This window comes from Mastacembelus armatus, chromosome 21 (genome assembly GCF_900324485.2).
Source record: "Mastacembelus armatus chromosome 21, fMasArm1.2, whole genome shotgun sequence".
NCBI lineage: Eukaryota > Metazoa > Chordata > Actinopteri > Synbranchiformes > Mastacembelidae > Mastacembelus > Mastacembelus armatus.
This window is the reverse complement of record NC_046653.1, coordinates 7,210,779-7,237,913: the sequence shown is the minus strand read 5'-3', so window position 1 is coordinate 7,237,913 and position 27,135 is coordinate 7,210,779. Positions and strand designations below refer to the sequence as shown.

The following is a 27,135-nucleotide window of genomic DNA, read 5'->3' as shown; positions in this document are numbered from 1 at the left end:
TTAATGTCTAAACCACTGGCAACAAAAGTGAGTACTTGCTAAAGAAGTAAAGTGTCATTTCACTATCTGGGTTTACCTTTTGCCTGTCTGCTTTTTTTGACTTGTCAGAATAATCATTCAGTTTTCTGGCCACAGAGGTAAAAAGCTGTCCTATAGTTTTTCCTGACAGTAGACCTCCTTGTTTCAGCTGAGCCACAGCACCATCCACTGAAGCCTTAAGATCATCTACTGAACACTCAGGATCCTTCACCTGAGAAGAAAAGCCATAAGAAAATGGGATGAAGCTTTTTCATGCTTTATTTATATTCCTGTTTAATCATCACAGTTTTGACCAACCTGTGTAGTTATAGTGGTCGTAACTAGAAAGCTTCCAGATTTTGCAGTCGCTGTGATAAGCAGTTGGTAGTTGGACCTGCTGTCTCCAACTGGAAGGAAGACAGACTTCACTTCATTTTTAACTCTGCAACTCTGCTTTCCATCTGAAAATTTACAAACAGGAAATTAAGATAGATTAATACAAGATTAAAAATATTGTCATATTGTCATTTATTGTCATAAATATTACAATATTGATCAGTCTGTTATTAAAAGATTGAACTTGCCCTTAATCTTAAAACAATATTGACATTTAGGACAGGGACTTTCAGTCTGGCACGTTATACTGAAAGCATCAAAGATTGTCCCACTTGAAGGTGATATGATACATGAGAGTCCATCAGGATTTTTTGTCACAGTGGTGCTAGGAGGCGCTGTGGTGATAGGAGGCACAGTGGTGCTAGGCGCAGTGGAGCCAGGAGGCGCAGTGGTGCTAGGAGGCGCTGTGGTGCTAGGAGGCGTAGTGGTGCCAGGAGGCACAGTGGAGCCAGGAGGCGCAGTGGTGCCTGGAGGCGCAATGGTGCTAGGCGCAGTGGAGCCAGGAGGCGCAGTGGTGCTAGGAGGCGCTGTGGTGATAGGAGGCGCAGTGGTGCCAGGAGGCGCAGTGGAGCCAGGAGGCGCAGTGGAGCCAGGAGGCGCAGTGGTGCTAGGAGGCGCTGTGGTGCTAGGAGGCGTAGTGGTGCCAGGAGGCGCAGTGGAGCCAGGAGGCGCAGTGGTGCCAGGAGGCGCAGTGGTGCCAGGAGGCGCAGTGGTGCTAGGCGCTGTGGAGCCAGGAGGCGCAGTGGAGCCAGGAGGCGCAGTGGTGCCAGGAGGCGCAGTGGTGCTAGGCGCTGTGGAGCCAGGAGGCGCAGTGGAGCCAGGAGGCGCAGTGGTGCCAGGAGGCGCAGTGGTGCCAGGAGGCGCAGTGGTGCCAGGAGGCGCAGGGGTGCTAGGATATGAACCTGCAGATGTCTTTATAGTGTATGTTTTGAAGAAAGGTAAAACACCTCCTGTGGTGAAAAAAAAGAAAACAAAAGAAGACCATCCAATGTGAATTAATTCAGAGATGATGTGGAACCAAAAAATAACCATAGAAAGAAAAATTTCACAGCAGTTTTACAACATTTTATTACTGATTAAAGTCTATGCACCCAAAGTTATCACCACAGTGACGTCATCCCCATTAGACTTGGCCAGTTCAAGATATTTATGATCCACTTTGTATTCAGTCCCACCATTCTTTTTCTCTATAAGTGGCCTTTGTTTTGCATGTTCGTAGCAGTTCTTTGTCTCCTCCTGCAAAAAAATAAAACAAAACAAAAAACATGTAAATTGATTAGGTCAATGTAAAAGCTTTATTTACATTTAACAGTATCTAATCTTCAGTCTCAAATAATTCAGGCTTCATCAAACTTACTGGCCAGTTTTTGGAGTCTCCTGGATCCTTTATGTTCCATATGATGTCTGAACACAGATTGTCTCCTGCACACTCTACTTTAATTTTTGCATCATTCTTCTCATTTACTGGGTCGCAGCCTTCAGTACAAGTGAGACTATGGTACAACACAGAGGGTATTTTGTAAACGCTCAACTAGCACGGCTACATGCTTACTATACCTGGCTAGTAAAACTACATAGGACTATAATGTAAACAAACAAATTTCTACTGTACTGTATGACAACTAATAATTGATAGACAATGTTCATAATGAATAAGAAAAATAAATCCTTAAATTTGGTTCAATAATGTACTGAAGTCAAAAGAGTCACAAATTAAGTCAGATTAGGTGAGATTTTTTGTTTCTCTTCCTGATCAGAGAAGATAAATTTAAAAAGATGGAGTACCTTAGCTGAGATGGTGAGCTCAGTGTAGGGGCAAAAGTTATGCATATGTTTTCAGTTGTTTCAATCTTATTGTCACTTTTCCTCTTCACATTAAAATGATATTTATTAAACTCAAATGGATCTGGTAGGCAGTTTTCCGTAATGGTGTGAGTCAATCCCTGAAATGTTCCTTGGCATTTACAGGGATTGGCTGTGAATCAACAAGGAAAGTCATTATACTACTGCAATAGTCAGGCTGATATAAAACAATTAGGACTACTGTTGAATTTGTAAAACATTCTAATGGTTATATATGGCGACTTGTCAACAAGTCAACAACAAAACCAAAATAAAACTGTATGTCAGAAATTATTTAGCACGAGTGTGATTGACATTTTTTAAGGTGGATGTAGCTTAGTAAACTTATATGCCTGTAACCTTTAAATCTGTGGTTCACACAATCAACATATAAGCTACACATCAAAATATTCTCAGAAATACTAAATATTTCATAGTTGATCTCAGTGAGTTTTATAGAACTGTATAAAAATATGTCTTACTGCATTCCCACTCATATTGTTTATCCTCGTCGTTCAGTGAGGATGGGTCACTTATGGAAAGTGTGATAGTTTGAGCTCTTGTGGATACTGAGTTTGAAGGTGTTGCCTTGATATCAGTTTTAGATCTGATAACTCTAATGTGTTTCTTTCTCTGAAAATGAAAAATAACAAATGTATAAATAGTACAGTATACACTAAAAATTAGGAGAGCTGGAGGGGGTAAGTACTTTTCCTTAGCACATCACTACATTGCTACTATTGCTACTATTTACTACTAGTTAGTGTAAAAAGAAAACATTTTACCGGACTCTTGTCAAAACTCAACCAACTATTTAGTTTATCATGTGGATCCTTGCCACAGGAAGTAAATGTATCCACATCTTCTTCCAGAGAGACGTCATTCCATGCTTTGACTGTCACTAGTACAGTTCCTGTAGAAAAACACAGTTAAAGGCTGCTGAAGCAAGAAAAATGTAAATAAAAGTAGTTTAAATCTTATTTAAACTACTCTACAGTATAAAGTGGTTCACAAATCATTGTATTACATGACATTTTGCCTTAGATTTGTCTTCCATACCTTGAATTTGGTGTCCAATATAAAAGATTTCCTTCCTTGAAGTCATTTCTCTGGTCTCATAGAATGAGATGTTGTTGTCTCCTACTAGAGAGAAGAGAAGCAACACAGGTGCTCCCCATTCGAGGGAAACACCAAAAGCAATACCAGAAGAGTCTAGACAGTCGTTCTGCTCTGTCAACATGGAGACCTGAAGCCCAGCTACTTTCTCCAAAATACAGACCTGCAATACAAATTACAAAACAGAGAAATACTCTATCATGTCATTTCAAACACAACTCATTTCATTTTGTTCCAAGGTTTGTTTGATGAAATAGCATGCATTTGTAAATTTAAAAAAAGCTTTTCTAAAATTTATTTTGGCATTAAAGCCAAATATTTCCAATGCTGTGATACATGTAACTCTGCCTCAGCTGTAACTATGATGTGGAGAAGAATGGATAAGCCTCTATGTTTAATACAAAAGTTGAATATGTGTTCCTGTTGTAATATGTGTTTCATTTATATTTAAAAAGTATCTGAACACTGATTAGACTAATGGAGACGCCAGGAGATTCAAAGGGGTGATGCAGCTACAGCATTCTGGTGTTTACAGATATGCCACTAATTGGCTGTCGGCATCTATAATTAAAGGTTAAATTTAATTTCTAAAAGGCTTTCAAAAGGCTCTAATTACAATCAGCTCTTTAACTTGAAACTACCATAGTTATAACAACATGAAAAAGTGAGGCATCACTGTACTAATAGCTTCACTGATCACAGACAACACATTTATTTGTTTGTAGTTGATTGACCTGGAGGTCTGTGGACACTTCAGGGAATGTGACCCTGTTAGATGCGTAAAGGACCAGCTGGTGGCAACCCAGCCCGAGCTGTTCCACCGACTCAGGAGTCACTGAGATGTTGTGGGGAACATTTCCTCTGGCCACAGATAAACCAGACAACAGCAATTTATCACTCTGGATCCTGTACGTCACATTTGTACCTTGAGAAATACAAGAAAAAAATGACTGAATAAATGCTCAAAAACCTGATAGTTTAAAGCTGTGTCATCAAACTGAAGATGAATCATGATATAATCTGGTCCTCATGGCACCTACTGTACCTGATTTTACTTCCATTTGAATTTGAAATGGCTCTCCATACAATGCTCTGCAGTGAGCCGCATGAAAAGACAGGTTTCCAGCATAGCATCGAATGACACCAATTTCTGAGACAGGCTCCTGAATGGTAATTATTTTATCAATTGTAACATGCATGTCATCTCTGGTGCATTCAAGTGTCACAACGAATGCACTTGGATCAGTATATTTGTGCACCACACTGCTTTCCAACCTGAGAAAAGTTACATAAAAACATTAAATAGTGACTGTTGGCTGTTTATCCTGTTTTCTGGACAAAAAAAAAAAAAAACATTCATTCAAGTTAAATATCTGACAATCAGTATGTAAAAATACACACAAATCTTTTTCTTAAAATAAAAACTGGAGCTATATTCAAATTACTAGTACATATGTTGGTCTTTAATGTCATGGTGGTATAGCATGGTGACTGAGGCTAATTCAAGATAAGATGTGTTGTGGTATGAGATTTCTGTTTGTTGTTGGTCGAAGTGAGTCTGGTTACTGTTTTGTCTATTCTACATATGAATCATGGATCATGCTTTTAATTTGGCGCAAAATGTAAATTTTTGATTCATACCACATATAGATAGGACTCTAAAACCAATAATGTAAATATTGCATAGAAAGATTTGACCACAGTGTACTATCCACAGTAGTACAGACTGACAAAAACAGTATCTTTGTATGTCATTTTGCTGTTTGAGTGTTATTTTGTTTACCCCTGAAAGCATCCATGTTGGATCTAATACTGAGGTACTGCACTTCCTTAAAGTTGTGGGATTCATTAGAAATTAAAGCAGCAGAGTCAAAGACATAGTATCATTCAGTTCCATGTTTGGGGAAAGCATGAAAGTTCCTACTCACTCTTCTGGACTGTCCAAATAAATAACATGGCCATCTCCTGTACTGAGCTTGCAGCTAAGGTATCCCCAGGACAAATGCAAGAGCCGCTTTACACTGATGGTGACGTCAGTAAAGATGGCAGCCATAGTGTTCACTGTTAGTGTGAACCCTGTGAGGAAATGACCAGAAATTAAAAAACAAACGCAACATGGAATTCAGCCATTTTTAATTATATTATTTCCACTGGTGCTTTTTATATGATAAAGTGTCACTAAGGCTAATTATCAGTTTTTGTGAGCATATCTGCAAAGATTTATATTTGGAAATGGCATCTAGTGCCATCAGTCTTTATCTTAGTGTGCCTCTATATTGAGTCCTCTAATGACTTTTGACCCTGGTTATGTCCACCTTCAAAAAAGGTGGGATGGAACCTGTGATTTCCCCTTCAAATATTCATAACTGAGCTGGGCTAAGAAAACTGTGACTGACCATCTTCACAGTGGTAATCCACAGACAGATAGCTCCCCAGCAGAGGACAGGGTTCACCCAAGGAGTTCAGGACTTCAGCAACCTGGCAGCTCTGACGGCCATGGCAGTGAGCTGGCAAACACATTTAAGAACATCAACTGATAACACACAGCGATGACAATGATATCATAAAAAGCTTTACCAGAGATTACTTCATACTGAAAGGCCGATGCTCAAACAACACGCTTCTCAACCAACAATCTTAAAAATGGCAGCAAATAAAGTCATCAGCATTCATCATCATCATCATCATCATCACCATAAATGGACTGTACTTTTGTAGTGCTTTTAACATAAGCTCAAAAACAAAGCACTTCATGTTAACCCACACACACTCACACACAGCCTCATGTCATTTACTAACTCACTCACTCACTGGCTCACACCCATGCAGTGCAGGCATTAGTTGTACTAGTATGGAAAAGATCAACAGAGGGCCCTCTGAGTAGGCTTATCTGTGCCTTGTGCCATCACAGACCTGCTCACAGTCAAGAGATATAACAGAGATGATGTGTGTTATGCAGCATTCACAACATAAATTTAAAAAGAAAAACAAGCAGCGAAGAGATATCCCTAATGTCTGACAGTGATGATACTGTATCTTCCACTTGGTGAATTTTCATTTTGCCAACAAAAATAGTGAATACATGCAAGACAGGGATATGAAAAGTATACTAAATATTATGAGAAATTTACTTCAGAACTAAAGAGCAGTTGTGCTCATGAATTTACATACACCTGGCACAATTTGAGAACAATTTTTGCAAAATATAACTTAACGTGCAGGACTTGTCTGCTTTTTTAAAAGCATAATGACATAATCGCTGAAGATGCAGTACTATCTGACCACTTTCCTTATAAGAAAAGGTTCCGGTTCCTGTGTGATCATTTATAACTTTTAAAAATGGCCAGTACTTGTCCAGGGTATGTATTTTTATGAGCAGAACTGTATTTTATATGCTAATGTGTTAATAGCCCATTTCACAGTCACACAGTACTGACAAAAACTGTCAGAATTACCCAATGATATAGACAGCGTTGCTGATTGTCATAAAGAGGTAATGAACAGGTAATTAATGTCATTACAAATGATTTAAATAAACCTCCTGACCTGTTTTCTTACCCACTGCAGGCTGTGAAAAGCTGCAGTGCTCCAAGACCCTGAACAGGATGATCAAGTTTGGAAAATGAATAGATGGATAGTCTGTTACTGCAATCAGTTAAATGCAGAAGTCAATATTTACTGTAAAGTGGATGGCGGTTATGTATTTATCTTTAGGGCTACTGAGATTTAAAGCTATTGTGTGGCTTTTCTTTCATAAATGGGCATTAATGCATTCTTCATTCAAATATTGATGTGCAGTACAATATCATGTGCTTTGTGATATCTGGCAAATACGTCCTTTAAAAGAGAGTCAAATTTCATTGCAGATTTCATCTATGTAGAACCTTTCATGAAGCATCATAAGCGTGTGTTCCTATTATTTTTCTCTGTTGAGTTGAACAGATTAAATGAGAGGATCTATTATGAAGATTAGAGGGATCATTATGCTGGTCAGCTCGGTTTACAGTTGTGCATTACATAATAGGTCGTACATCACATCAAGATGGACAATTAAATAATGCAATAGAATAATATTTTATTGCATTTTACCTGTTAAAGATCCTAAAGCGTCCACCCAACTGCACTGATGTTGTGTGGATGTTGTTGGAGGGGAGAGTGGGGATCGACAGTAATGAGTGTTTTTACGACCATAGAAGCCGCCCTCTATCATTAACACTTGACCAGAACCACATTGCAATGTGGTGTTATGACCTGCACACACAATGGAGCTGCCAGAATCTGGGAAGAATACAAAAATAAAGTGGTAATTCATCATAGTGGTAATTCTTTACAGACTATGTTGTTTTTTTTATTTTCCAGAGTATGAATTAGTATGCCTACCAAATTGGCAGATAAAGTGCATTTCTTTGTTGCAGTCTTTAGTGGCTACCCATTTGAAGCCTGAGTCTCTCAGGATGTGTCCACAAGCGGCTCCTGGCTGAGGGCTGCTGATCCACCTTGAATAGGTGATACGTGAACCATGCAGCCAAGAAAGGGGACCTGAGGATGGATCAAAACACTGTTGAACATATGTAAAATCTGACCTGGAGAGCGTGTAAATGACATTTGTGCTGAGTGTTTTATTACATTACATGTATTTATCTGTAGCTTATATTTAATCAGTCCAGCATGGTCTGTCCTGCTGCTATCTTTAATAAGAACATTCGATAGAACAATTAGTCTTGAAATATTTAAAAGCAGATATGGATGTGAATTCATTCACTTATTCCTTTACTACCTCATATTGAGAATGGGAGAATATTTTGAACACTACATATGAATTTTTTTTTTTTTGGGGGGGGGGCGGTTTTTGCCTTTATTTGATGGGACAGTGGGGAGAGAGCAAGGGTAGACATGTAGGTTATATATGACGGGAGTCGAGCCGGCGTCCCCTGCGTATATTGACGGGCGCACTACCGCTACACCACAAGCGACCCTTGAATTGAGTTTTTACATTTCAAAAAAACCTTAATATTCAAAAATACAACTCATTGTATTACTTGAGACTACAGAAGACAAGACTACACATATTTAAAAGCTTATTATTATTGAACACAGGAAAGTATGTTTATTTAATTACATTACACGTCTCCTGAGCATGGTACTGTAGGTTTAAACTTGTCTAAAATGGACATAAGCTTTTGGCCATCTGCTTGAGAGAAGCTGTTTTACATATTTCTGCTTTCTTACCTTCAGCAGCTGAAGAATACTGAAGGTTTGTTGAGGCTGAGGGTGCTACTCCAAACCACACATCCTTCTCAGGGTCCAGGTGTCTCTGTATGAAATACTGAGTGTCTTCATCCAAGATAAATGCAAGGTGTCCCCCAGTCTGCTCACACCAAGCCTGGGCACTGAAAAAAGAGAGTTGGAGACCCACAAATTCATAGCAGGAACGTCCGAAGGCCTTCTGGTGTTCTGGACATGAAACAGTCATATCCATCTCATCCTCAGCAAGGAACCGACAACTGAGTGACGCTAACATCAACAGAATCCTCCAGCACATCCTTTCCTGTTGTAAATTTAAAAAAACAAATATTCGTCTTTTCAAATTCTTGGTGCAATCACTAACTAGAAAAAGTAATATAACTTCAGCCTTTCATCTAATGCTTTCATACAAACACACAACCTGGCTTTAAATGGGTCTGGCCCGAGCCACGCCTTTATCTGTGTACAGATGACATTGTTTACTTAGTCATTCTCAAAAACCAATGAATGCCTTGTCTTTGTACACACACAGAGCTGCAACAAAAGGAACATTAGGAGATTAGTTTCAAGCTGATGCCATGTGATTTGATTTGCGGTTTGGTTTTAACAATAATTTACCCAGTCAATTACAAACTCAACATTTTTTTGTATTGGGCAAACAAAGTGCTTATTCATACACTGAAGCAGAATTTCTTTTAAATAATGACATGTCAATGAGATAAATGTATCCCAGTTCAAGAGAAAAGAAAACCACTTTTCTGTTAAAATATTACAGAGCATCTTTGGCATCTTGTAGCTCATTATTTTGGATTGCCTTATATGACTTCATGGTTGTGGTCATCAGTGTCCTTTTCAAGTGCAACAGACAGCTATTTCTTTTAGCAAAACAGCTTGAATAACCCACTGTTCATGCTACCTAAGTGATGATAATGGTGCTCTGTGTGGTGATTGTGTAACTAGGCAACTGTTGAAGAGCGTTCTCATGAAAACTCTTAATATATGACTGTATAAACCCCATAATGACAGCCCTTGTTTTTTTCCACTTAGATCCAATTAAATTCAATTGCATAAAAAACAAGACATAGCCAGTCTTTCATTGACATTTAGTGTTTCTTAAGATTCTATGTGGCTTGGACACACTGTATATTGTTTTTTAAATATACCGCATCCTGTAGCTGACTCACACCACTTAGTATCAAATGGCACTGTCAATAGAGTACAGAGTGCTTCTGCCAAATAAACAAAAGCATTTGCTCTCTGTGATGCAGTGATGATGATTTTCCTGCCATGCTGTGTAGGACAAGAAAAAGATGAATATGTCTCAGATCATCTCATGTGGTTTCTCTTGTTAAAACTCACTTGGATCAATTGGAAGACTGAAAGGAGTGACGCACTGGTTTGATTTTGGCATTGATTGCTCGGTGGGTCTGAATTCCATCAAATGGCAAAGAATCCTTTGACAGTGGCCACAATCTTCAGCCATTTACAATGCTGTTGTTGCTTGTCAATCCAAGAGGCACAGTAATAAAAAGAAGAGTAATAAGAGCATGAACTCTAGTTTTGAAGTTACTTTCAGGAGAGCTTTACTTCCAGTACAACTCAACCTAAAAAATTTAAACCAAAATTGTGCAGGAGCTACTCCTTAAAAGATACAAGGTTCATTCTTTGATCTTAGCACTTCATTGGGAAGTTCTGGAACTGCTCCCATATAAGAATCTCTGAATGATTCAAGTCCTTCTTTCCACTGGAGGTCACAACCTGTGCTCAATTAAACTACAGACAATAAGATAACTAAAGACAAAAAGTTGACTATCAAACTCTTCATAATGCAAATAAGAAATACAAATGTTGACACCCAATAGCTGCCTGAAAGTAAAACTACACTTTATAAAAAGTGTGGGATACAAATGCATATTACTCTGCATTTAGTTTTTTAGTCTGTGTGGTCTGACATTATTTCTCTCTGATACACTATCACTACCTCTTCTTTTCTTATTGTACCTCATTCTCTGTCCATTCTGTCTGTATCTCTGTCAGAACACAGCACAAAGTATATGTGTATGTCTGATATCCTTCATTTTATCCGTAATTTATCCTATTCCAGCAAGCTAGTTTGTGATGAAAAAAATATATAATATATTGTAATATAATAATATTTTTACATCAGGCTGGGTGTGAGTGAAAAGCAACACCCTCTTAACACAACAGAAAAGTAAGGTTATCAGGAAATGAAAGCCAGCTGTTGATGACTGTCTCTTTTGAGAGAGGAACTATTGTACGAATATTGTTGTGTCTTTGTATTGTACGTTGAGGACAGAGAAGATTTCCAAGTAAAAAACAGAAGAGATTTTTTTATGTAGGTATGTTCAAGGAGTTCTAGTTACTCAACAAACCTATGCAGACAGTTCAATAAACCTGTGTCTTGGATCAGGTCATCTAATTTGCAAGATTTCCTCCTGTCTGAGTGTATAAAAGCTGTATTTTCATGTTGTCATTTTATATGTGTGTGTGCCTCTTCATGATAGACTGAGGTGATTAATGTTTGACATTCCCACTGGGTTTGAAATATCCTTTACCTCTCCTGCTATTATTGACCTTTGAGCATTTTTTTCTACAGTGTTTTTCATATAAAAATGAAACATGCCCTCCAGTGTAACTTTTAAAATAATTGCCAAGTCTGTCACGTGGAAGAGATTTTAACATCAAACCTGGTCCTGTGTTGCTCCTCTGTAACTGGTGGTGATATATCAAAAAACAAAGAAAATTCTGAGAATAATGTTTTATATCACTGCTGGACATGACAATCAAGACATCCAATTTCAAATGGATATGAACACACTTGAACATGAAGTTGTCCTGTAAGGATTGAAGTAAAACAGATTAGGAGGAAGTAGGAAGCCAGTATTTTATTTAAGATCTATTTTATTTTATTATTTTATTTAATATATTTTATTTTCCCCAACTCTGGCAGTAGCAAATATGACCATTAATCAATCAATCCACAAATAAAAACAAAAAAACAAGCAAGGACAATTTGGATATGAACCAAGGATACTACTACATCTTTGACTGCCATACTGTCCTCTACCCAAGATATATAAAAGGAGATACAGTATATATTCCTAATTAACTGGCTGTAGAGATGAAATTTTATGTTATACCCTTCATATTTTATATGTTCACGTGTGTGTAATACATGTTCTCATATTTCTGAACACCAATAAACCACTGTTGTCAATGTTAAGCACAAAGACTGTAAACTGGCCTTGAATGGACCCTAAGTAAAGTGCATGAAGATCTTCCTTGCACAGAAACACTAGAAATGGAGCAGCTGGTTGTGGGATTTACAGTATTTGTACATAAATTCCAGTTCTATTGCCATACTTACTGTGCACAATTTTTCTGTCAGAAAAAGTCATAGCGTAAAACTGGGAAATGTCAGTCAATAATTTAAATTCTAACTATGAGCCCAGAACTAGTGGATGGCACATTAGGAAATTTACCTTTACTGACTGCACAGTTTATTTAGCTGAGATACACATTTTTAAATTATGAGTTTAAATTATTTACTGACATTTCCCAGTTTTACGCTATGACTTTTTCTGACAGAAAAATTGTGCACAGTAAGTATGGCAATATATATGGCCATACTATAACCTTTTTATTTATTTTTTGTGTAATGCTGCATCTTGTCCATCAAACTCATTGTAGAGCAATGGTCATCAGGAGGGCACAGGATGTGACCAGTCAACCACAGACTGAGACAGTATAGTAAGACATGGTCAGGGAGAAGCAGGGCCAAGGTGAGAAAAGAGCATAGAACTCATATAAAAATAAGGGGTCTTCATAGTGAAGCAGCAGGATTCAATGGAAATATGGATACAATACTATAGACAATAAACCTTTTTTTCTTCTTGGTGTAAGAAACACCTTCTCACAGAACAATTAAATGTGCACTTTGTGTTCTTCATCCTGTGCAGTTTTAGCTCCTTTATTTAGACAAGTTACAGCCTTTATCAGTGGAGCTCATTTGAATAGAGAATAATTAGGCTTCTTCCTTTTTAAATGCTTATTGTAGAAACAGGTTGCATTAAGCACACCTGATTCAGTTACAGCAGAAACAACCTGCCATTCAAATATGGGCTATTCATCACGAGTGATGGGGGTGCAGTAACAGTAGTAGTGGGTAAAATGCTTTGAATTTGTCTAAATGATGTAGTTCTGGTTATTGAAGATCGTGCTTTTCATGGAAAATTATTTCCAATACCACATCAAAACAGTCTTTTGCATTGTTAAAAGATATCCTGTCAATAGACTTCACAAACTGTTCACATTTACAACTGTTTTCTCTCATAATTTTCTCTATTTACTGTTCAGCATGGTCCCCCTCTTTTAGTCCATTCTCTCTCATAGACATAATAAAATTAATTATTAATAATTATTGCCATTCATCAGTCAGAACAGTCCTGATTGGTGAATGTTAGCAAGCTCTTTTCAGAAAACATTTTGCCACACAAACACACTTATGATCACATAGAAGTATTTAATATAAAAACGCAATTCAGTGAAGTACCATTGCATCTAACTCAAATAAGATATCACATGTAATATTTTCTAATTTAATATTCTATGAGTAATAACGGCATAGTATGGCTGATTGATTCAATGGCCCTTTTCATATGCAAGTCTCTTGAAAATATGTTCAAAATAGAAGATGAATTAGTCAAATTAACACACCAAACTGTCTCTCATTCTCTCTGTCTCCTTTAAAAGACCAGAAAAAAAACTCTCCAAAGGCACTCCATTCTAAAAAAGGCAGCGAAAGAAAAGGGCAAATGAGATATAAGATGTTTCAGGTGCTATGTTCTTATAAAATCTATCCACAGCAACAAGTGCTTCACTTGAAGGAACTCCTAACGCTACAGGAGGGGAACTAAGAGGAGTAATCTAATCAAAAAAAAAAGATCTGTGATCACATGGTGCCTGAGAAAATAACCACAAGTGATGAATTCTGATATAGATGAGATGAGCTGAGATGAGATAAGACAGATAAGATAAATTATATGAAAATCATCTGAGACATTCATAGAACAGACAATGTGCTAATAGAAAGTGAATAGGAATTATAACTTTGTTTAAATATTAAGACCATGAAAGTGCTGTATGGGCCAGATGGACACATGTACAAGGGCCCAAGAGAACCTGAATCATTACATTAAGTGACTGTGGGTCTGTATTGATGGAAAGTTAAAACTGCTACAAAAACACACAAACACCTACCATAAACAACTACAGAGACAACTAGAAGGAGATGCAAAACTACAACAAGACACACGATGCAAAAGATGAGTATCGTTGACCAATGTGGGTTTTTCTGTGGGGAATGCAGAGAAACCAGGGCAGCCGATATATGATGTGATTTTTGTTTTGTTTTCCATTTTTAAAATGGAAAAATTGGTCCAATTAATTGATTGGTCATCAACCTCTACAAAAAATAATTGCAATAAGGCAAAACAACCACAAACAGGTGAACAGCAACAGACCTCTTTTTTCCCTTAATAAATGAAATCATTTCAAAACTGCATTTTGTATTTACGGTACTTTTTACGGTACTTTGTGTAAAATGTGAATGATCTGAATCATGTGACAAAGTTTGACAAATATGAAAAAAAAAAATCATACTTTTTCACAGCACTAAAGACCACATCACATAACCCAATCAGCTCTGGAAATGCGCTAAGATTAAACTTTTTTTTTGTTTGTTTGTGCTGTCTAATGGGTTTGTTTGTTTTCTGTACTGTGTAAAGTCCTGTGCTTCAATTCAGTTCAATTCAATTTTAATTGTATAGTGCCAAATCACAATACAATCATCTCAAGGCACTTTACAAAAAACAAACAAACAAAAAAACCCCAACAAATCCCTTATGAGCAGCACTTGGCGACAGTGGAGAGGAAAAACTCCCTTTAATGGAAGAAAAAACCTCCAGCACAACCAGGCTCAGTTTGGGCGGCCATCTGCCTCGACCGGTTGGGGTGAGTGGATAGAGGAGAGAGAAAAGAACAGCAACAATAAACAACAAATAGACACTGCAGGTTGGTGGGGCCAGTAACTGCACATCAGTAATTTACAGCTCCAGGACCAGGGACACCTGCAGAAGGTACAGAGAGAACAGAGATAGAGGGAGAGAGAGAGATTCCACATTCCACATTCAATGGTGGAATATACATGTGAGGGGGGAGGAGAGGAAGAGAGGGGAGAGAAGGGATGGGGAGGGTTAGGGTAGGGGAGCTCAGTGCACCGATGGTCCTTGGGCAGTCTAGGCCTATAGCAGCATAACTAAGGGATGGTTCAGGGTTGCCTGAAGCCAGCCCTAACTATATGCTTTGTTATAGAGGAAGGTTTTAAGTCTAGCCTTAAAAGTACAGTCTCGGTTGGGGATGGAATTGTTTCCCCCCTGACTTTGCGTCCTGGCTCCCCTTTGCCGCAGCATTTGTGTTGTATCTCTTCAATCTCTAGTTGTTATAGCAGTTGCCGTTTGCAGATGTTAGAACACTGAGCTACTAGTTGTTTTGGCACTAGTCTGAATGGTGGGTTTTGAAGTTTCCATAGGTCCCACATCCTCTTCACGTAACCCCTATCACTGGGGTTAGTCATGAAGTAGCATTCCAACAGTTCTCTATTCTCAGCCCTCGTCCATGAGTGTTGTGTTCCAGTAGCCCATTTCTCAACAGGTTGCCGTGGTTCCTTAGCACCTGATGCGGACCTTGTTGACACCTGACGTCTGATACTGACAGAAAAAAATATCTTATTTTCCTGATGACAAATAATGGAGATTTAAATAAAAGCATAACATACCACATTTATAATAAATAATGTTTCATTTACCACTAATAAAATCATATTTATCATACACAGACTGACTAGAGGTTGTGCTGTCTAAAAACTAATGGCAGTACCAATCAGAGATACATGAAATCATTTGTTTTTAACCATCTTATACAGCTGCTGTCTCAGAGTGATCATGTTTCATGTTTATAATCAATTTAGAAATTAGAAAAGGTTAGTATAGCTGAGAAGTACCATGTGCTATTTTCATTCAACTAAGAAGGCAAGGCAAGGCAAATTTATTTGTATAGCACCTTTCATACACTACGCAATTCAAAGTGCTTTACAAGGCATATAATTACATTAAAAGCATTGAAAAGAGCATTTAAAAACCAAGACATTTAACATAAAATACATTTAAATCAAATAAAGTAAATTAAAATAAGACGTAAAAGCACATTAAGAAAACAAGGATGAACAATTATTTGAAGGCAGCAGTAAACAACAGAGTTTTCAGTCCTGATATGAATGAGCTGACAGTTGGAGCAGACCTCAGGTGTTCAGGAAGTTTGTTCCACAAGTGAGGAGCATAGTGACTGAATGCTGCTTCACTTTGTTGAGAACTAAGAACTAAGATTGAGTGTACTATCTTAGTTCCTTTAAAGAAATTAAAACCTACAGAACAATTTTTGTGCTGGTGTTTTCTGTCACCTTGTGGTGAGATTAAAGAAATGCACACAGTGCATTGACAAAGTATTCAGTCCACCTTGACTTTTTGTCAGTTTTGTTATGTTGCAGCCTGATACTACAATTCAGAGATCAGAAACAGGATTGTTGATAGGCACAGAGCTGGGGAAGGCTACAAAAAAATTGCTGCACTGAAGGTTCCCAGAAGCACAGTAGCCTCCATAATACTCAAATGAAAGAGGTTTTGCACAACCTCTGACTGAGATCCTGTTTGGAGATGGGACAAAGTTGCAGAAGGACAACCATCACTGCAGTCCTCTACTGATCTGGGCTTTATGGCAGAGTGAGAGTCATCTTCATGTGGGTTTTTGCAGTATTAGGTGATTCTAAACAGCTTTTTAAAATCTGTGGTTTGTTGGACTCACAATTAAAGCTAAGTTTGCTGTAAGATATATTGATTTGAGCCCTAACTTCCATATCAGTTTGAGTAGGAATTCTCCAGAGAGTCAACATCCTGACTGAAAAGCAGGTGAGAGTAGTTTGGGTTAGGGGTTTGGAGGAGGACAGGAGGATCAGATTTGTAATTAGGAAAATATGTTATCCATTCTGTTTTCTGGATTTCTGCTCCAGCACAGGGGCCTGGCCCCCAGGGAGTGCCCCCCAGGTTGTAAACAGACATACCCGAAGGTGAGGCTGATATGTGAGTCTGTGTTCTCCCCTGACCTTAACAACACAAAGAGTGTTTTAAGCCAAGTAAATACACACATTACTATGCAGAGAGTCCCATTTCTAATTTTCTGCCAGGTTACTGTCAAACAACAAGGTATTTATATATGCGTTCTGTCTAAGCACAGAAAAGACAAACACACAGGACCTACACAGTGGGCCTTTTCACTAACTTTTTCAGCTGACTGTAGGCTTTCTTTTCTGAAGTCTGTGCAAGTGTATACAATGACATGTAACATAAACCTATTAGCTTAGGTTGAAAAACCATGTTGAGTAGGTCTATTTCTTTCTGTTGGTGGTACATTTATTTGTCGAGTTAAAAAAGGAGAGGTTAGCAAAAAGAATAAGAAAAAAAATTTGTTTTGCTGAAAGAAAAAAAAACTGCATGACACTTTTTGCCCCTGTGTTTAGTGTGTCAGACAGATTTCTGTTTAAAACTTCACATAGGTGAAGACCTGGACCCAGCATTGGGTACAACCTCACAGAGCCGAGTCTCCACTTCATGTCAACGTCCAAATCTAACTGTGTAGCTGAGCTTCTTCACCACCGTTTTAATTGAAGGTTTTATGATGTCATGACTTGATACACAGCTCATCATTTTCTCTTTCCTTATAGGTATAGTGTAGATTGTCAAACATTTGAGCTTTCTGACAGTGATGAGGTGCTCTTAGGCTCCAGCAGATCCCTGTGACCCTGGTTAAGGAATAAGCTGGTATAGATAATGGATGGATTGATTAGGTGCTCTTGGCCTGCAGCAACAGTGGCAAACTGTTCCAGTCTCATCCCCTGCTCTTCAGCTCAGAGAGAATGGACCAGTCCCTGTGTCAGGAGCTGGGAGAGTGTGCAGCACCCTGCTGGGTTTTTCCTATTTTCCCCTTTCGTCCCCTTTACCTTACCTTACTTGCAGGTATGAGATGAGAGGGGCTGCGTACACAGGTGCTTCTCATCTACTCAGAGATTACTTATACCACTGGCCTCTGACTACACGGTGTCTCTACTACTCTACTACTCTCCAGAGTTTGACACTATGTGGTATTCGGTGTTGTATCCCTTAGCTTGGCTGAAGTGTTCTATGTTAGCTAGTATTTCTGTTCGCGTGTGGAATTAATCCTTGGTTTGTGCACCTACCTCTGTTCTCCTCTTCTCTGCACACGGGTCCACACTGGTGCATTGTAACACCCTGATTCGTATCTGTCCCTGCAGAGACTACAGGCTTTAACTGCTGTAAGGCCAGGTCTAGGCCATTTCTCAGGTCAAAGTGCAGCATCAACCTTTCTCAGGTGATGCATGTGCTCACAGCAATAAGTTTATAGGTTTTGGGAAATTCCAAGTGATATTTGAACATTTGTGAGCGTGACTTACTGTATGTATTTGGCTAGTATGGGTTTGAATTCAGTATCTTGGCTTAGAGGACGTAACGGACTTTGAATGGGGTCTCTGGCATCTTTACTATCTATAGTGTACTATATAGTGTACTATATGTAAAAATGAATGAGGACTTGAAACAGTGTTCCAGCCCCCCTTTGCCATTTACAAGACAAAAAGTAAACATAACGACTGCATGGAAAAATAATACAACAATACAATACAACAGCACTACTGTTTAATAAGAAAAAATAGTTTGACTAGTATTTCACAGGAGATATACACCATCTTCATTGAGAAATGCATTTTGTAATAGTTAACATGGTTGGTGTGACTGTGTAGCTCTAGCTTATGACATTAATGTTGGATATATACCACACAATGTAGCTGACTCATGTTAAATGCTGCTGATAATTACTAAAAAGCAAATACATCAGAGGTGAAAGGAATAGTTAATTTTCTTGCAGCAATTTGGATGAGAGGATTTGATGCTGCTCTCATTTCTCATGTATGCAAATTATAAAGTGACAAGCAGCACATTAGCTTAACACAAAAACTCAATTTAAGAAAATAGGCAGCAACTCTAAAGCATCTACGTTAGATCACATTTGTTTAATCCAAACAAAAACAAAAGCTAAAAATGGCAAGTGTTTACAGGGATTTACGTGCATGATTATTTCTTGGCCGAGCAGAGTATAAGCTTGTATTTGTATTATTATTGGTTTTTCTTTAATCCTTACTAGTTCACAAAGAACATTTTACTCATAGCAGTAGTCTTAAAATATGATAAAAAGCAATTATGCTCGCTGCTTGAAAAGTTTTGAAGAGTGTTAAACAATGTGCATACAACTTTTACCAATATGAGATTTCATTTGTAGAAAGACCTTCCATAATAATTGTTGTGTGGTTTAAAAGAATGACCATGTCTCAAAATTGATGATGAATAAGCAGGATAAAACTTTATTAATCAATAAATCTTTGCTCTTTGACAAACAGGTACTGTAGTTCATTTTCGTATTACATAAATAAATGGTGTTTACATCTGCAATACCACTGATGTCATTACTATACAAACAGACATAAATCTGTTACACAGTCAGAGTCGTTGTCAGTTTAGTTATGCATTTCCATTTGTGTTTTGTATGTGTGTGCCTGTGTGTAGCTGCAATGCATTTGTAGACACTGAAGCCATAAGGGTTTTTACAAGCCCATGCAAAGCCTACAGCAACAAGGAAGAAGTTAGTATTGCTATCATAATTTTGTGAAATAAAGTGACATGAATGGTTTGATGCCTTTTCTGTGATGTTTTGGCACTCCTGGACAAATTACACTTTTGAAGTGAAAATAAAACATCTGCAGCAAATTGCCAATTTAAAATGCCAATTCACTGCTCTTTTAATTTCATGAACTTCTGCTCAAAAGTTTGGGCACCTTACTAAATCAGTGGGGAATGAGTGAGTGAGTTAAGATTTGCCCACAGATTTTAGGGGACTTTAGGGGGATTTTTCAAAAGCAAAAACACAAGCAGAACTTGTGTTTCTCAAAGCAGAGATCTGTTTCGGATATCTACTTTGGATGTTTCTGTCTTTTTGTAGAAGTCCCCAAAGCTACCCCAGGGCGTCTCCAACCCTGGCCTTGGAGCACTACTGGCCTGCTTGTTTACAGATATCCCTGTCCTACTCAGGTGGATCAGGTGTGTTCAGCCAGTCAGAACCTGGAAGGGCAGGGACAGTTGGAAAACCTGCAGGACACTAGCGCTCGAGGACCAGGGTTGGAGACCCTGATCTAACCATTTTTTGGGTTTTCAAGATGTTGTGTAGACACCCACATTTAGTAGCTGCCATTTCTTAATAACATTTTGGACAGAGGAAATTTCAGATTGAAATAAAGTTCAATAAAGCTCAGTGTTCAAAAGCAGCGTGCTTTGACTTCTGCATATCACGTTATTTAAAAAAAAAACTGTATAGGTTAATGGAATAATGTGATATTTGAATTCTCATTTTTATGTACGTTTGCTGCAGGAGATTTACTTCCTTTGAGTTCAAAACTCAACATCATTTGTCATTTGCCAAAGATTTATACAACTTTATGGTCTCAGTGAGCTGGCATAGACTCATTAAGCTGCAGAATTTGACATGTTTCTGAACGGTTTCAATGAAACAGTCACATGGCTTCAGATATTATACCACCACACAAATGATGAGTGGTTTCATATGTGTGCAGAGAATAAGTACATGGTCAGGGCTCATTTTTCAAAAACCCTTGAGCAGTTTTTAGTGAAATGGAGTGTCAAAACACTTCATGATGGAGTGATGAAAATCACATTTTACAAGGATGGAATACAGTTGCAACTGTGGTGATCGTGGCATCACAGTTACATTTTTTTGTTAGTGACCTGTTGCGCTTACAGTACTTATTGATTGCAACAGCTTCAAAGATCACCCATCACCGAGGTGTGTAAGGGGACGAGGGCCTAAATCGCAGCACCCAGCCAACATTTCTGAAGCATGAATGTGCAGAAGAGAAGAAAAGAAAAAGTGCAAAGAAGAGAGGTAGAAAGCAAATTTTTGCCACGGTTTAAATAGTCTCTAGTTTACCCTTCACAAAAGTTTGCCATATGAGCAACAGAGTTAGTGAAGCATACTGATACTGTCATAATGGGTTTGTTCTGTGCTTTATGTGGTAGTGTCAGCATGTAAACACTGTGCTTTGCTAGCAAAAGTTGTTGTAAAGATTGTCTGTTATGCATCAGAGAGGGGGAAACATTACAAATCAACGTGCTGTTGGTGAGTTGAAGTGGTATGAACTGATCCACACCATCAGTTTATAGCTAATCCTTATTCTTAACACAATGGGACTAAGTATAATACCAATACTTTTGCACCTTGTCCAATATGTTAACTCAGGGTTGACATTTAAAATGTAGAGTGGATGTAGGCCCCTTAATAGTCACTGTCCAAGGCTTTATAACTGTGTATAGCCTGGGATAAATTTAGACTCTCCTTGAATCCACTGCACTGAATGTTAATTAAAACTCTTGCCATGTGTCTTCCAACCACAAGGGGGAACACAGGCATCATGGATCCACATTCACAGGATGAAACCAGGCTACAAACAGTTCATCTGTGCAATTGAGATGAGTGAAGATTTTTGCTTACAGGTAGTGATCTCATTCAATATCACTTTGCACCTTATTAGAAAACATCTAAATATTTTTAAGAAGTTCATAATATAAGAAATCTCAAGTCAAGAATGTGATTGAATAAATATAACTGCAATTTCAGGTGCTTAGAGTAATAAAAGTAAAAATAATAACTTGCTTCATAATCAATTTTAGACCAATTCTAATAACAGATTTTTTTTTTTTTTTTTTTTTTTTTTTTGAAGACAGCTGAGCCTTGGAGAGCGCTGTCTGGTCAAACCCTTATCCTTTACAGTAAGACTTTTCATTTCACCAATAATCTACACTAATATTAAAACAACATTTACAGTATATGTGCACTAGAGTAAACACTTTCAACTATATGCAACACTGATCATCCTGAACTTCAACTATAAGCTGTCTACTCGAAAAGCCTATGTTGGCCATAGATCTCTATCACTATTAGTGACTTTTATTACTAATGCACTCAACCTGTGTAATAAAGATATTTACAGACTGTGTGGTGTGTATTTACATTCTATTCATTGCACATAATAATGGATGATAACAATGGGAACATGGAAAAATAATAGGTAAAAATCAGATATTCAGTCGTAGGAAAAAAAACATGGTCTCTGCAAATGGCATGTAATGTAAATTATATCCCTACAGGCTGAAATACCTTTACCATTGTGCTAAAATTCTAAAATTCATCCTAGGTATCATCTTTTTTTATGAAAATTGCAGTCAAAATGGAAAAATTAAATTATATGGCTAAAAGTAATAAATATCCAACTTCACTCAGTACAAGCTCCCAGACAAAATGATAAATAACAGCATCATAGCCAATGGTACAGGAAAGTTTCTTGCAGAGTTAATGTTTTAGTATCTATTAATCATCTTTCATCTTCAACTTATAAAACTGTTACTGTTGCATTTTGTTACTGTTAGTAGGTAAAACTTGTAAAAAACAAAACAAAACAAAACAAAAATTTACTGAATGGATTTCAGTAAATTACTCAGGAGGGTATGAGTTTTGCAAATAAATGAAAAGATATGTACAGTATGGAAATGAAACATGTGAAGTCAAATACAGCAAAACAGGCGAAATACCCTGAAATCATTTGTTGGTTGAGTCTTGCCCACTGTGGGCATTGTGCTACAGTAAACTGTCAGCAACACACACCTATGTAAGAAGGAAATGTTTGCTAATTTGTGCTTGGACATGTCATACACAAATGCAGTGCAGAAGGTTATGCAGTGTAGTACAAACAGGTCACCTAGTTCGGCTTTGTGCACTTTCATGCCATTTTATAGCCATTGTATGATCAATATTAGTTTTTATGTGTCGCTTTTCTCTGCTTGCCTTCAGATCAAGGCTGGCCTTGACTGCAGTGTGTTTGCTAATGTTTATATGCTCTCTGTCTAAGTCTCTGTCTCTCTGCTTTTCGCCTCCTCTTACTTCAATAAATTAAGATGTATAATGGGTGCACTAAAGGAAGGAAGATGCTGAGGTAAGTGCTTTAAGAAAGGAAAACTTGTACTTAAAAGTACAAGTAATAATAATAAAGTATAAAGTAATGGGTAGCTCAGCAAAACATGAAGTTTGTATTCTTGATTAAAATACAGTAGGGAGACAAAATTAATTTTTAAAACATTAATTTTATGTTTTCCCAAGTAAATTAATTTTAAGACGTACAGTATTTTTCATTCAGGCTTCACCTAAATAAACCAGCAAGGACAAATCACTGCATTGTAATTTCTTGCAGTGCAAAAAGTCTGATGTGTGAATGGTGATGTATGTCCAGATTGAACAAGCCTCACTGCTTCTTGGATCTTTTCCTTATTCTAATTTCTTCTTCTAATTTTTAAAGTTGCAGTTTCACAGTGCCGTTTTTACCCAAGGGGATCCTCTATCATGTCCTGTTCTTTCAGAGTTTCTGAGACATCTTTGTGTGTATGCATGCATGTTATGTCTGAATGTATAAATGTACTATATACAGTATATATACAGCATATGTGTATATGATGTGCTTGAAACATGAGTGTGTAATGTCTTTATTGATGTGCAGCAGAGGTGTGCATGTAAGTGTATATGAAAGACAGAGGGAAGACGGCAGGAGGCAGCCAGATGTGTGTGTTTGTGTGTGTGTGTGTGTGTGTGAACCTTTTGGTCTGTTCAACACACAGGTCTCATTCAAAGCGTTCATAGTTCCTCGTCTGTCTCACACGGGGCACCATATCCTTCAGGAGTCTGGGGAGACAGAAACAAGGTGTGATTGGAAAGTTAAAAAATATAAATTTGTGCAAATTACAGCTTTTTCAGGAGATCACAGACTGTTTTGGCTTTTGTCACTCCAGCAAACACAGAGCTGTCAAGGTGACATGTAAATCTGGCATTAAGAGAATCTTAATACCACTTAGACAGACCTAGCACAAATGATAAAGCATTTCAAATTTAAGTCAAAGTCAAATTAAATGCAGAAAACTGCTGTTGGTTTGGTTTTTGGAAGGCTTACTTGACCCCATATGCCAAAATGATGAGTCCAATGATAATGCCCATGGTGCCATCCAGAAACCAGACATCAGAATGGTGCTTGAAGACGTCAGCGCTGATCAGAATGGAAAATCCCATTATAGCTCCAACCAGAGAGTTAAACCCTGTGATTCACAAAATAAGAAAAATATTATTCAGAATGGTGCTTGAAGACATCAGCACTGATAAGAATGGAAAATCCCATTTTAGCTCCATCATTTAGAACGACAGGAAAAAGCTTGATGGTTTTTTTCTTAACATTGCAAACGTCCAATAGACTAGCACACTATGAACACAGAGGATGAGTTGGAAAATAAGGGCACACTTGAAGACTTGAGGTAGTCCAAAGAACAAAGCATTACAACAGTGTAAATGAATGGAAACAAAAGCAGATTAAGTGTAACAGGGTTTAACATTAGCAGTGTTAGAGAGATAATAGAAAGCTGACTTGAATTCGATATGATATTCTAAGGAAAGTGATTTATCGAAAATGATGACCAGGCTCTTAGGTGTTGAGGTTAGACTATCAAAGTGAGATTGAAGACGAGTAGGACTGATCATCAGGAAATTGGTTTTATCAGAGTTTATGAAAAAAAATATTTGGGTCATCCAATAATGAATATGCAACTAGCAAGTAATAGGTTTCTCCTTGTGGTAATGGCTACAAACACAGGAGGAAGGTCCTGCAGAAGTATTGAAACAGACAAGGACAAAAAATGCTCAGTTTGAGTTGATATGGAAACCATGAAATATAAATGGCTGTATGGTACATAATATAACGTAGTGGCTAATGTTCTTTTATAATTACATTTCTTCTTGTGTGAAAGCTTGCACAGTGGGTTATTTTCTTGCCTGCAGTAAGTGTATAGTCTTGTGGGAAATAAATCCAAGCTCTGAGAACAGCAAACTCAGGTTTATTGGATTGATGCCCTGTGCATTCTGAGACCTGGGGGTAGCAGTGTGCAATGTGTGCTGGAGAGTGTGCTGGAGTGTATGATTTTTTTTTTTTTTATCTGTGCATGTGTCTCTGAGCAGCCAGTTGGTCATACTTTCAGTTCAGTTGTGCTCTACCACACTGACTCACACAGATATATATTATTTTGCAGTTTTAATTCTTCAGCTTTATTTTCCTTTTTCTTTTCATACTTGTTTTTACATTTGAAGTTAGTACATATATATATATAGTATAGGTATAAAGTCTATACCTAAGGCACTTACATTTTGTTTGATAACTTTATAAATTTGTAATACATTTATATATTTTATATATTTTACCTATGACCCCACCACATTCACTTGCAGTCTTTTGCTGATTAGAACTTTGAAAACCAGTAATAAGCATATTAAACAGATAGATATATTGTTATACAGTAAATTAAATTACAATACAACATATGAAATTATTAAAATTAGCTTTCTAGCTACACTAAAATACCTTTAACAAGTAAAATACTTGGTAATACTGATAATAGTGGGGGAATAATTGCTAATAGTATCACACTCATAAGGGCCATTATTCAGCATATCAGGCACCTTTACTTTTAATTCTTCAAAAATGCAGAATAATAATACTGTTTTTCACACTGTGATATTGCTCATTTTACTTAAAGGATTTAAAAATCTCTTCTACAGTTTGTACAGTAAATGTTTAAACAGTGCTTGGAGACATTTTACACATTAAACTGGTGTAAATATTCAGAACACATTCATATCATCTAGCTCTCTCTCTCTCTATATATATATATATATCATTTGACACTACCTACTCTCATGGTCTGAAAATGAAAAGGCAATATTTGTCTCCCTCAGAACCAATACAGCTAAAGTGATTAAGTCAATTCACTCTCTCTAGTGCCCGAACTACTTGTCATTAGAAACTGAGCCCATGAGTGAACAGAATACTTAATGTTAACACAGAAAGGAAAAGTACTGGCTATTTCCAGGCAATTTATATGCACCAGTGTGAGTCAAATTTTCTCATTATCATAAAGTCTGCTCTATTTATTCATTTATGTACAATAGTGTGTGTGTGTCCCACCATCAGTGATAAGTGCCCGACTAGTCAGCACTCGCCCCAGCATGAATTTGGCCACAGCCAGGACAGCACATGTGAGTCCGCTCACTATGGATACACTGAAGAGGAAATCATCCTGCCGAAAAAATGGGAGAGGAGAGAGGACCACAATTTTTTTTAAAAACTTTGTGGATGGATGACATAAGATGGCAAAAAAGAGCAAACACAAAATATAAAGCATAACAAACCAGAGAGTAGCTAGAATAGACAGACAGAATGACCCATAAAGCTCCACCATTAATAATATATACAGGTTTGACGTGGGTGCATCATCCCAAGGTCATACAGATGACACCTCTAAGTGAGGTGGGGCGTCTGGTGTTTTCAACTTAAGTTTCAAACAGACTTAGCAAAAACCAACACTTGACCCTGGGGTACAGTATTTCTGTTCAGATTTAATTAGCCCAGCAGGCGGAGAGAGACGAAGAGAGAAACAAAGGCTTAAAAAAACATAGAAACTGGGACAATTAAGGACACATATGAAAAATAAAACAACTTGCTAATTTATAACATATCTGATCAACTAGACCTTACCCCCAACCTACCAAACATATATACCAGTAGCAGCGGTAAATAGAGGTAATGTTGTCAGAAGGTTTGATCTCCAAATATATGTCTGTTAGATTCACAACTCACAAATTTACAAAAGTGAGGAAAGAAATTCAAAAAGACAAAAGTACGGCACAGCTCTGAGACACTGAAGCTGAAAATCCTCCACTATTTTTTATCAAGCCAGATGCTAATAAACCATTGTGCTGCTAATCAGTGAAATCATTGTAGAGATGATTTAAGTTTATTCTCTTTATATGATTTTTTCAAGCAAAATTGAAAATACATGTGATAACTTAGCTTGACTTTTCCTCTTCCTCGGACGTCCTCCAATGGTCTGAATAGTGAATTTAAGAACTTGAAATGCTGACATGACCCTGAAAACCCTTAGTACACACAAAGACATTCCACACTACAGTACATGCACACTGGAGTTTTCATTTAATTTATTCAATTAGACTTTAGGATTACGTGGACAGTCTAATATCCAAAACCCTATGTGAACCAGCAAATATTCACATTGGAAGGAATATTTTTTTTAACTCGTAAAGACTAGGTTTGTTACTGTATCATTAAGTTCAGTGAGCTCATGTAATTTCTGTCTTAGGTCCACC

The 27,135-nt window shown here is 37.5% G+C and overlaps 2 protein-coding genes across 2 annotated transcripts in view; both read right to left on the bottom strand.

Moving 5' to 3' along the window:
* The window catches only part of LOC113122876 (polycystic kidney disease protein 1-like 2), a 29,364-nt gene extending 20,450 nt beyond the window's left edge, over window positions 1–8,914 (bottom strand). Inside the window, exons 1-15 of the mRNA XM_026294516.1 lie at window positions 8,602–8,914; window positions 7,753–7,911; window positions 7,462–7,650; window positions 5,769–5,879; window positions 5,301–5,448; window positions 4,418–4,647; window positions 4,107–4,297; window positions 3,316–3,535; window positions 3,042–3,169; window positions 2,739–2,889; window positions 1,772–1,890; window positions 1,506–1,650; window positions 603–1,364; window positions 337–479; window positions 77–250 (exon numbers count right to left, since the gene is read on the bottom strand). Of these exons, the coding sequence (XP_026150301.1) occupies window positions 77–250; window positions 337–479; window positions 603–1,364; window positions 1,506–1,650; window positions 1,772–1,890; window positions 2,739–2,889; window positions 3,042–3,169; window positions 3,316–3,535; window positions 4,107–4,297; window positions 4,418–4,647; window positions 5,301–5,448; window positions 5,769–5,879; window positions 7,462–7,650; window positions 7,753–7,911; window positions 8,602–8,914 (3,183 nt within the window). The remainder of the gene's footprint in view (window positions 1–76; window positions 251–336; window positions 480–602; window positions 1,365–1,505; window positions 1,651–1,771; window positions 1,891–2,738; window positions 2,890–3,041; window positions 3,170–3,315; window positions 3,536–4,106; window positions 4,298–4,417; window positions 4,648–5,300; window positions 5,449–5,768; window positions 5,880–7,461; window positions 7,651–7,752; window positions 7,912–8,601) is intronic.
* A 10,239-nt stretch (window positions 8,915–19,153) lies between these two features.
* tmem163a (transmembrane protein 163a) overlaps window positions 19,154–27,135 on the bottom strand; it is a 57,381-nt gene continuing 49,399 nt past the window's right edge. The window contains exons 6-8 of the mRNA XM_026296493.1: window positions 25,937–26,048; window positions 23,882–24,023; window positions 19,154–23,616 (exon numbers count right to left, since the gene is read on the bottom strand). Of these exons, the coding sequence (XP_026152278.1) occupies window positions 23,556–23,616; window positions 23,882–24,023; window positions 25,937–26,048 (315 nt within the window). The 3' untranslated portion in view covers window positions 19,154–23,555. The remainder of the gene's footprint in view (window positions 23,617–23,881; window positions 24,024–25,936; window positions 26,049–27,135) is intronic.